General features: G+C 40.9%; 1 protein-coding gene across 1 annotated transcript in view; it reads left to right on the top strand.

The window, feature by feature from the left end:
- The window catches only part of SATB2 (SATB homeobox 2), a 132720-nt gene that overhangs the window by 69298 nt on the left and 51927 nt on the right, over nt 1-11495 (top strand). Inside the window, exon 7 of the mRNA XM_068407894.1 lies at nt 10828-11300. Coding sequence (XP_068263995.1) covers nt 10828-11300 — 473 coding nt within the window. The remainder of the gene's footprint in view (nt 1-10827; nt 11301-11495) is intronic.

Here is an 11495-nt window from a genome sequence, read left to right as displayed (position 1 = left end):
TTTAAGCTCTTACTTTTTTTATTTAGTAAGTGCACAGTTAAGTTGTTAAGTGCAGTAAAAGCAGAATGAGACCTCAATCAAGAGGTCAAGGATCCAAACCTGAAGAGTTTGCCAGATAACTCTGTGTCTGTGCTATTCAAAGAGACACAGCCAGTCGTTGCTGTTTGGAAGTGTATGTGTGCGTTAGCAGGAGGAGAAAAAGGAAGGTTAAGGTATGTGTGAAGTAAACACAAGCTGCTATAAAGCAGTTCAAGTAGTGTTGATTCATCAACCATACGAGTGGAAGAGAAAACAAAGAGTCTATGGCAGGTACAGTGGTGCATGGAGAATAAACAGCCATGCAACTTCAGGGCAGTAATCTAAACCCCCTGGAAACAGGAAGACTTCTGCGCTTCTTTGTGTGGTTTCAATTTCTCATCATCTCTGTTTTCGTGGCATTTTGTTTCTTTTCTGTAGCCGGATATTCCTACAGGACAGCTCAGTTAGTATGCAAAATCAGTGCCTCGAGTTATATGCTTCAGTCATCACATACTCCGTGAATAATAATTAAAAAAAAGGACTTAGGTTTTCCATGAAGGTGGATGGATGATTCAGCAATTCATTTTTTGGGTTGTAATCTGGATAGACTGAATAAAACTATAATTTAGAGTCTTTGGGACCAGCACCCATATCCATGTGTAACTCTAGAGCTGGTTATTAGAAAGTAAAAGCAAAAAACAATTCACATGAGCTGTGGTAAACACAAAATAGGAAGGGGCTTCAAAATAACTTTATTGACATTGCAAACTAAATGCAGCCTACAGTGTTAAATGTGTTTTATATTATCTGCTAATGTCTGTTTTAATAAAACAGTGGGAACTAAATGGTTGCTTCTTAATCAAAACCATGATTTCCTAAGCATAAGCTATGTGATTCTGTTACAAATTGCCACATACAGATCTCCTAGGTCAAACTTTTTTCCTTCTCATAGAAATAAATAAACAGTAAAATAATTATACACTCTGGAAGATCAAAGTAATTACAACTGAAGCCAGTCAAAAATAAAAAGTTCTCTGGAAAAACAAAAAAGAAAAGCATCAGGTTGCTGAGTATATAGTTAATGTTTAACTAAATACGAGAAAGTGAACAATCAATAATTTGATATCATTAGCAACAGATGTAAAAGCTGTACACAAATGGAATTGTATCAAATCTCAAGTAAACATTCTCAGTGTGCATTTGGTTGAACTCACCGAAAAGACAGCTAAACTATTTATGCTTGTAATTTACAAAAAGTTTTTGGTTAGTTCAGCTCAGCATGGTAATTTTGTCTTGTGTCAAGACGATGCTAGAATAAAATTCTGCTTGAATTTTTTCTCCCACCCCGCCCCAGCCCCTTAAGGTTTTAAGACATTCACAGTTTACTCAGCAGCACGAGAGTAGTGTACAGAGTTGGGAAGTGTCTGGTGTGAGGATGGAGGCTTTTTGTCTCCTCCTGGCTCTGAGCCTACCACTTAGGACACGTGTGGGGACACGAGCGAGTTTACAACAGGATGTCCACTCTTTCCAGTCTCCTTGGGATACACGTGTATATTTGAAGGAGAGCTTGTATGAACAGAGTTCTAATGGAAAATGTACAGTAGTTGGGAAACAAAAAGCTTACAGGTCTTCTGTGAACTTTGTCTTCTCCTCATGGACGTCTGTAATCATTTGGGGTGGTAATTAAGCTGTCTAATTTGTATTGTAATTTTTTCAGAACATGCACCATGACTGAATTTAATATTACTATGTGAAGCCTTTGTTAAACTCTTTTTATTTACTTTTTTGTTTTTCTTTTTCTTGAGGGATGCAAGGTGTTTTAGTACACAGTTGTGCCTACATGACGGGGTTTGAGTGTCATTAAGCTGAATGAAGAATCAGAGTTCCCCCTTTATAATAAAGGTTGCGTATTATTTGATGACAAGTATACAGCAATGGCTTAGTCCAGTGGCTCTCAAACTGTCTTTTCTCCTGCCCAGTCCCACGGGGTTACTCCTCTCAGCGTGAGCACCACTTGTCTGGTTTCTCTAGATGCTGAACTTGCTGAAGCTGGGAGAAAGAGTTCAGTGTTGTTGAAATTCAGGATTTGAACAGTTGTTTAAAAGGCTTGCATTGGTTCTTAATTTGATTAACAAACAGATAGACAAATAAGACTTTTTAAGTAACTATATACGTATAAGTAACTATATGTATATAACTATATATATTTAAACTATATGTATATGGAGAGAAGTATTTCAGAACTTTGCCGTGCAACTCGGATCACTGTCAAGGGATAAAAATTGTGCCAGTTACCTACTCATTGCCCAGTGTTTTGGGTTCGTAGCATTTTGAATGTTTTTTAGCTCTCACTTCACTTCCAAGTGTCATGCTTTCTATTTTTATCAGGAGGACTATCACTGTATCAAAATTTTTTCACAACTGAAACTCTTAGAGGGTGTGAATTTTTTCTTTTTGCCTGATGACACAGCTTAGCTCAGTGGGAGGAAGTTAGGAAGGCAGAGGAGAGAAGTAAATACATTGTGAACTTAAAAATAAAAAGAAATATTTTCTTTGTCTGTGTATTAAGAACATTTCATCTTTGCTCCTGCCATCAGTGGCTGTCAAAATACAGCTTTCTGTGGATGTGAGTTTTGAGACTGTAGCTGTCTCAAAGTTTTTGTGGAATGATGAGGCTTTTCCGTTTAAAGGAGGAGGGCTCAGTTTTTTCTGTTTCAACAGATCGGGAATGTAAGAAAAAGCTTTCGTAGTTTCCTTAAATTGAGGCTCTGCTTTGGTTGCTCTTTGATTTTTCCAATATTACTGATTTATTGTTTGTGTGCTGTTTTATTCTTGAAAGTATGTTTGCTTACTTCCCATAACGGATGGGCAGAGCGATCTGTTTTTCTTACAGTGTGTTCTAGAGGCTGTTGTAGGTTGAGAGTGGTTAGAAACAGGATTCAGAAGGGCTCCCAGCTTTCTTATTTCCAGGCTGAAGGGACCTAGGATTGTGGCACCTTGATAATGCCAGTGTGAGTCTGGGGTAAATTGTCATTATGTGCTTTGAGGAATAGTTTTTAATTGCTCCTCTGAAACAGGTGTTTTGGAAGCCTCATGAAAAGGTACACCAGATCTTTCGCAAGCAGTGGTTTTGACTTTTAAAAATATCCTATTTGTTGATACATGCATGTGTATATATCTCTCTCTGTGCAAATAGAGGGCTTTATATATATATATGTTTGTATGTATATATATGCATGTATAGATCTTGACCTTTTGCCTTTTTAACTAACAGATTGAGGCAGAAATGTTAAGTTTTTTAAGAAGAGATCATTTCATGTCTTGTTTGGATATTAGTTGTGGCTCTGGCACTAAGCTAGTTAGAGTCATTTAGGTCAGCTCTGTGGCTCTTGACATTACTGTAATTTTTCCTTTGCTTACTTTTACACTCCTGACTGTGTATTTATTTCACTAAAAATAGGACTTTCCTCACTTTCTTAAGGAAAAAGGAAAGAAAATAACATCATTCGCAGACAAGCCTTTCAGCATCTAGATGACATACATGGCCTGAAGATCATCTCTGACTCAGAGACATCCTCTTAGTCTGTGCACTGCTGTGCTGTTTTATGAGAGCAGTTCATCGGTTTGCATTGGTCATGAGGAAAAAGTGGCATCTCTCTTTAAATATGTTTAAAGTTGTCAAGATTGAGCAAGAGCTACAGACCCCTTGACTGCTGTTTTCCACACCCACATTAGCATTTTGCATTTCAGTGTTGTCCCTGATGATCAAGTGCCATTTTGGGGGATTTGTGCGTGTGTGTTGTTAAGAAACAATTTACTCACTGAAGTGTGTTCCAGGAGCTTTATGAGTTGTGGCCCTTTTGGCTGTTCCTCTCTGTAAAGAGAATTAAACCAAACCCTTTGGGTTTTTTTTTTTGTTTGTTTGTTTGTTTTTTTTTACTTAAGCTTAACTTTTATCTGAAGTAAATGCATATATGAGTTTCAGCTTTGCAGAACATCTTTCACGTCTTCTGGCTGATTTGGAGCAGTGGCTCTCACTCTTAATAGTCCATGTGTTGTGGCAGAAGGATATGTGCGGCTAGCTGAATGCCCTCTCTTGTGCATGCATATGGCTGGAGCTGCGGCCATTGCTGCTTTAGGGAGCGTATGTCAATACAAAAAAGGTTGGAAGACTTTCTGTAGAGAAACTGCCTAGCCACTTGTCCCATGCAGGGACATTATGCCTTTTTTATTAAAGAGGTGCTGACGCAATCTGCTCAAATAACATCACTCAACTTTATGGTTTTAAAATGTCCCCTGTTCCAAGTACAGCGCTCTTCTCAGTGAGGGCCAGTTGAGCACTGAGGCTGGGACTTCTGTCCAGCCACTTTTCAATTCTTAGTAAAGAACAGTCTTACTCATTTTCTAAGAAGCAAACATTTTTTTTCTAATATGCAGAATCTCAAAATGAATTTTCCTTCATAGTTAAAAAGTATTTTTATGTGCTGCCAAACAACGACATGTTAGCTCAAAAGGAAAGGAATTTTGAGAAGATAAGCATTAGTGGAGATTAGATTGGAAGGGAAGGAAAACTGAAGCTTATGTACAAGCATGAGCTTTCCTAGTGTGAAAGCTGTAATGTGGCTGTGTAATCGTGTGGATTTCATGGAATACATAACTGAACGCAGAACTGAATTCTGTTCACTCAAAGTATCTGTAGAGTTTGTATGTCTGCCTTAATGATGTTTGTGTTCTGTCTCGTTCCTTTCACCATCTCTGATGTTATGAGTCAGGAAGAGATGCATACATGTCTCCTGGAGGGATTGCACAATTGACTGGGTATTCTAGGAGGTTTGCACCTCCCTCTTGAGGTGCCCACGAAAGGTTAGTACGTAAATAGCAGGACAGGCTTCTGTCACAGTAGTTTTGACAGGAAGGGAGATATTTTTGTATCAGATGAGACCATCACTCCATCTAAACCAGTACTCTGTGTGTCTGTCAGACAGTTCTGAGTAGTGCTTGCCCTGCTTCTCCTTTTCCATTTCACCTGACCAATATTCATGCATTAGACCATGTGGTCACTAAAGCACCTTCAACATAATGCTTTTCTCTGCCAGATTGATCTGGCATGTCCTGTCTACAAATGATGTCAGCGTGATTGTGAAGAACTGAGTTCATACTTCTGTGTGCCCTCTTGAACCTGTACAGTAACCCAGAAGTAGTCTAAAAGTAAGATCATGGGTTAAATTCTTCTCTTCTGACAAGCATCTTCGGAAGCAATGCAGTCCAGGGACAGCCCAATGGAAGAATATGCCTTACTATGTTTAAGCAGAACTGACAGAAAACATGTTAGCAGCTCTGTCTCCCAAGGGATGACTTGGATCTAGTCTTTAGGACAAGGGAAGGAGAAGGTCAGCTGCACAGTCAGCAATGTTAGTACCCTCCGCTCAGTTCACCTGAAACTGATGCTGATCAAAGGCCCACTTTTAATGATGGTTCTTCTAAATACAAGAATAGCGACTTGTGCTTTGGTGGGAACTGAATGATTTGCAACACAACGAAGAACAGACAATGGCCCTTCCTGTATGTTTTCCATTAGGCTTGGATAAAGGCCTTTGCTACCCACAGCCAGCGGCCAAACAATTTCTGTATGTGCTCTATAGCTATTTTGAGGTTATTTGCTGTCCTGCAAGAGTAATGGAAGGGAAGAGTTTTCAAAGTTACAATTTTTTGTCAAGTCTGCCTCTCCAGTCAACCTGCTTTTTCTCCAGTCCCAACTGCAGGAACAAATGGCCCAGGCGGAGATCAGACAGTGAATGAAGTCAGTGAACGTCTTTGAGTAAATATGAAGATTAGACATTGAATGAAAATGAGACTCCTCAGACTAGCTCTTTGCACTGAAGTGGTTAAGTGGGCTGTGATTAAAAGAAATAAGTAATTATCCTAATTATAGATTAAAAGATACAGAATTACCACTTTAAAAGCACCTCCTGTGCTCTGGAGTGGTTCTGTTATTTACAAAGTGGTAGTTCATAATTCTGTAGCATAAGCAGGAGGGCACCCTCTGGGTGTAGTGCAGCAGCCCTGTCTCTCCGAGGCGGAGGGTGGTACTGTACCAGAGAGCGCTTTGTCCCCCAAGCACAGCTCCAAAGTTCAGGTCTTGCTCCAGTGAGTAGGATGGTGCTAAGCCAAGAGAAACTGTGGGAACCTTTCTATCTCAAGCTGAGTGCAGGGCACACTAGAGTTCACTGAGCTCTCCCTGCTTGGCCATGGCCACCGCTGGTAATGGCTTTTATGATCACCAGTATTTAAATAATAAATAGTACAAAGAAGCAAACTCTGTAGCGCTGGAGAACAGCCCTGGGTGGTGACATCCTGTCACAATTGAAGCATGGCAATTCTGCCGGCTAGTAACTTATTACAAAACATTTCTTTACCAGCCTCTTCCTACTCTGGGGCAAAGTGCCCGTATGCCTGTGGGACTGAAAAGTTCAGGACTCGCTGGGTCATGGGTGCTGGCGGGCCCTCTGTGTCCCCACTGCAGCGCAGCGCTGGGAGACGTGTTACGCGCTTGCTCTCCCTGCCACATCCGTTATTGTGCGTAGGAATTTGGTTTCCAGTGCTGTCAGTCAATTCAGCGCCGCTCATAAGCCCGAAATGCCCCACAGGCTGTTGGTCAGAATGTTCCTATTAACAACTCAGTGAAAATAAAGGGTGAGGGGAAGGGAAGGTGGAGAAATAAATCTTATTTTAAATCGTTTGAGCTGGTTTTATTTCAGATGGAAAGTTGCATGCGGACCACCCCAAGCTATTGTGCTGTGGACTGCGTCAGCTTGCTCGTCTGTGCGAGGAAGATCTGGGTAGAGGTTAAGAGCATCACACAGGGGAAGGGTGCGCTGGATTTGCTTTTGTGCTGTATCCAGGAAGTTTCTAACTCAGTATGGAGTTGAAATACATTGACACACGTGGTAATCATTATAAGAAGAGAAGGGAACATTGAAATATGACAATTTGCTGCTCCCATTCTGGGGATTATGTTGGTTTCTGACTGTCTTGTAGAGGTAGTGACGTGTTGTAAGGGGGTATAGGAAAATGAAGGGCAGATACTATTGTGGAGTGCTCTGAGAGCTGCTTGCTGAGCTTGGCACCGTACCTGTTGTCCACACACCTTGAGTCTGCCTACCTAGTGTATGACTTCAGAAGGGTGGGTGGCTCTGGAATACGGCAGTAGTGTTGTACTTGGTTTAAAAGGGCTCTTCAAGCAAAGAGCTGCAGAATCATACACGAGGCAGTGCAGTGTAGGGAGAAAAGGGAAACATTGCCATGTCTTTTGCTGTGGTCACACCACAGATGGAGGTGGGTAACAGCCTCCTGGATCAGCTTTTGTTTAACTAGCACAGGCATCGCTTGCAGAGGAAGTTTTTCAGCAGTACTTGAACATAGACAACACAAGTCCATGGAGCCCCTTCCCTTCCTAGTTTAAGGTCCTGCCGCTCTGTCTTCACTGCTTTGTATTCCAATATATTCAAATACGAGCCAGTTCATACAGGACTACAAGAGCTGTAAATATATCTCCCGTTTGAATGGAGCAATAGCAAACAAGGGAAGGAGAAGGAAAAGACTGTAATGGGGTAGGAACATGGAAAATGGAGCATGCAAATGGAAAAACCCTGTCTCAAGAAGATCTGAGGCAGAACATTGATGTCCCAGCAGCTTTGTGGCTCCTGTGTCCCTTTTTTCTTTAGAGTATTGCTGGTAAGCTGGCCTGTCTCCTAGGGCAGTGCCAGTCTCCATCTCAGGGCCGTCTCAGGCTCGCTCCTGTCCAGCCCCGCAGAGCCCTACCAGACCATAGTTACCAAAGAACAACAGGGAATCTGATATGGGCAATGTGTTAGAGAAGGAAAGAGTCTTGAGGAGTTGAGTAATGCACATTTTTTCCATCCAGCGTAACTGTTAATGGTAACCTTTTATTATTGAAGTGGTTGAAGTGACTAGAATCTGGTTTGTTTATTGGGAGTATATGCATGGCTGTATAGTCTACTGTGATCGAAAAAGGAAACTGATAATAAGGGAAAAAATACACCTATGGAAGTAAGTCAGGTGATGTCTCTGTGTAATTGTAATTCCAAGTAGCACTGCAGAGATTAACAGCCTGGCAGCCTTTTCATCTTAAACTTTATTTTTATAGGGGTTTATAACTTGGCACTGAAGTCAGGAGTGGGTGGAAACTTGGCAAATGTGGTTCAGACCAGAAAGTGAATGTTATTTATATTTATTTCTCACCAAGTTTTCAAAAACACTTGGTTACTGTTGTTGTGTTCTAACAAGTAGTAATTTGTTGGTTTCAGTGACTTATTATCTATGTATTTCTTAAACTACAAAATAGTTCAGAACTTATTTCAGGTTTTCTTAAACTCCTAGTGGAAGGACTCTAGATTTCCAGGGGTGTAAATGAAGACCAAAAGTAGTTCTTATTGTATTATGTTTTAGCAGGATGCTCCAAGTATTTCGTGTGCACTGAGCAACATCTTTAGGCTATTTACCTCAGATCAATTCCTGATTGCCAAGTAGCTACTGCACCTTTGGAATAATTCCATTTGGTTTTGCTGGCAACTGTGTATACTTACTGGCATTACTCAGGTGCGGGCTTACTGCAGAGAGGCTGAGGAGGCAATAGCATGGCCAGGTGGGCTCTCGTCCGTGTCGCAGAACGTGGTCTGGGGCTGTCATAAAGCAGCCTGTCTTCCCCACTCCCCTGCCCACACATGGCATCTCTGTATTGATGCCAGGTCCGCCACTGGTTTTAACGGTGCTCATATTTAATACTTCATATTGATTTCATGTCTGTTCCTAAAGCCAGAGACTAGCAGTATAGAGCCTTCTGTGCCTGATTTTCAGGGAGGCCTACGGACATCATGAGGAGCAGCATTTGAATAGGGACTTTCGGTATTTTCAGCAAACTGAAATACTGCGTTACGTCTCTGGCAGGCTGTGAGTAACACAGCAAAACAGTCAGTTGCTGACAATAGTGTTTGTGTGTTGCGTGTATCGCATTGCATTTCATAGTTGAAATACACTGCACTAATAAGCACTTACTTAGAAAGTCAGTTGGGTTGAAATGTTGGCCTTTGTGGAAAAAATTAATAATTTTCTTAAAATGCTTAATTTTTCTTTTCCAACATTTTTTTAAGCGATTGCTTTATGGAAGTTTAAAGATTTTGTGCATTTTTTTCTTTAAAGGAATAAGAAGAGCGAGTTAAAATTTCTTACAAGAGAATTCTGGGTACGAATTCATGTAGTTGTAAAATTCGGTACTTGTGATGCTCCAGAACGACAGCTCTAAAGACAGAAACTGTGTGTGTGCGTGTGTGTGTGTAGGGTATGACTCCCTTCCCAGTGAGAATTCAACCCTCTCCGTCTGAGATTAAATCTGGGAGGTAGAAAGAGCTGTCTTGCTATTTAGAAGGAAACAGAGAAAGTCATCAGTAAACTGTCATCCTGAGTATTAACTGTGTAAAGCTTCAAAGCTTTATATAGATTAAGTTTTAAAAAAGAGTTCAAAGCCTTGTACAGTTGTTAATCATTACACAAGTTATAATAGTATTATGGCATTTATGAAATAAATCCTATCTTGTTACTTGCTGACAGCAATACAAGAACGAGGTAGTAGTTTTCTAGTTGTATGATATGCATCCCTGAACACTTTTACATCAGATCAATACATAAATGCCTATCCAATTGCATGTAGTGCGGCTCATGGAATCTGCAACCTATTGTAAAATGACTTCTGATTACTTAAAATTATCTAGGTCATAGTTATATTTATGTACTTTTTAAACTCCATTTCCTATTTCAAATACTACTTTCAGAGGGAATTTAGTTTTGTAACGTGCATTTAGTTTTGCAGTTACATTAAAAGATATTGCAATATTGCTGACATAAGATATTTAAAAGGGACAATATGTATCGGTATATAGAATTACAGAATATGCATTTTGTGTGTAGTGTTTCACTTTTTGTAGCATGTTGTCACTTAGGGATCACAGGTCTTTGTTGTGCTAAACAGAGTTTTTTTGAAGAGAGTGAAGCCACTTTCTTTAAAGTGAGCATTCATGCAGAGATGCTTTAAGGTTTCTGGACAGCCTCATAGCAGTGAGGCTTTGTGCATAGGAACCATTGGTTTAAAATTTTCTCGTGTGTGAGTTGCATGGTTTTGTAGCACGCTTTCACACAAGCGGGATGATTCTGCTGTAGTGCACCTGGGTGAATTGACATTACCAGACAACTTTATCCACACACAATGCAAGGTAGAGTTTATGTCGGAAAAGGTAATAGTTGCTGAGCTTGTAATGAGCAGCTGTTCCGTGAGCTGCACAGGGAATGGTCTGGTTTCCATTGGGTTTGTATGAGTGGATACTAATTTGGGTTTCTTTCCTTCACCTAGGTGCCAGTGCTTCTGAAACATTGACCCCTTTTAAAAGTTATTCGATTTGCTGTGACAGACTCAAAAGTTAGTGACAGTGTGAATGGAAATGTCCAAGCTCGTTTCTTTAGGAAATGAGATTGGAGAGGATACCTGCTACCAGTTTGATAAGGAGGCTTCCTGAGCAGCGGGTGATGCCTGAAAAGTCCGAAAGAATATTAATTATTGTTGTTGCTTTTACTTTGTGCTGCTTTTGCTTATGTTTCTGTGAAGCTTTTATGCAAGTGCAGATTTGCAAACTGAAGTGGGTGCTGTTGTGTACAGTCATCTACAGTAGCCCTTACTCTAACAGTCCTCTTGTAAGTGCAAACTGAAATGACAGCAAACTAATTTTTCTCTTTTAACAGTGGAAAGAGTGGAAAGAGAAAACCTTTCAGACTATTGTGTTCTTGGTCAACGTCCCATGCACTTACCAAATATCAACCAGCTGGCAACCTTGGGAAAAACTAATGAACAGTCTCCTCATGGCCAAATTCACCACAGTACTCCAATCCGAAACCAAGTGCCAACGATGCAGACAATGATAAACCCTGGGCTCCTGTCTCCTCAGCTCAGTCCACAACTGGTGAGGCAGCAGATAGCAATGGCCCATCTGATAAACCAACAGATTGCTGTCAGCCGGCTGTTGGCTCACCAGCACCCACAAGCTATCAACCAGCAGTTCTTGAATCATCCACCCATCCCTAGAGCTGTCAAACCAGAGCCATCAAATTCATCGGTGGAAGTCTCTCCGGATATTTACCAGCAAGTCAGAGATGAGCTGAAGAGAGCCAGTGTGTCTCAAGCTGTCTTTGCAAGAGTAGCGTTCAACCGCACACAGGTATCAATTTCTATTCTATAACCAAGAAGCGCTGAGGGGGCAAAGTTATGGCTCTTGTGGGGCTGTATGGTTGTTGCAGATCAAGGTGCCATAGAAACAGGTCAAACCACCCTCCCTGTTTTCCCCCCCCAGTCTCTTTGTCAGGGTTGAACAAGACTGTTTCTTCCTGGAACAGCTGTTCGTTTGCATTTGGTC

The sequence above is a fragment of the Nyctibius grandis genome, chromosome 9 (assembly GCF_013368605.1).
Source record: "Nyctibius grandis isolate bNycGra1 chromosome 9, bNycGra1.pri, whole genome shotgun sequence".
Classification (NCBI taxonomy): Eukaryota; Metazoa; Chordata; class Aves; order Nyctibiiformes; family Nyctibiidae; genus Nyctibius; species Nyctibius grandis.
Note: the sequence above shows the minus strand (reverse complement) of the source record. Positions and strands in the feature narration are given on the sequence as shown.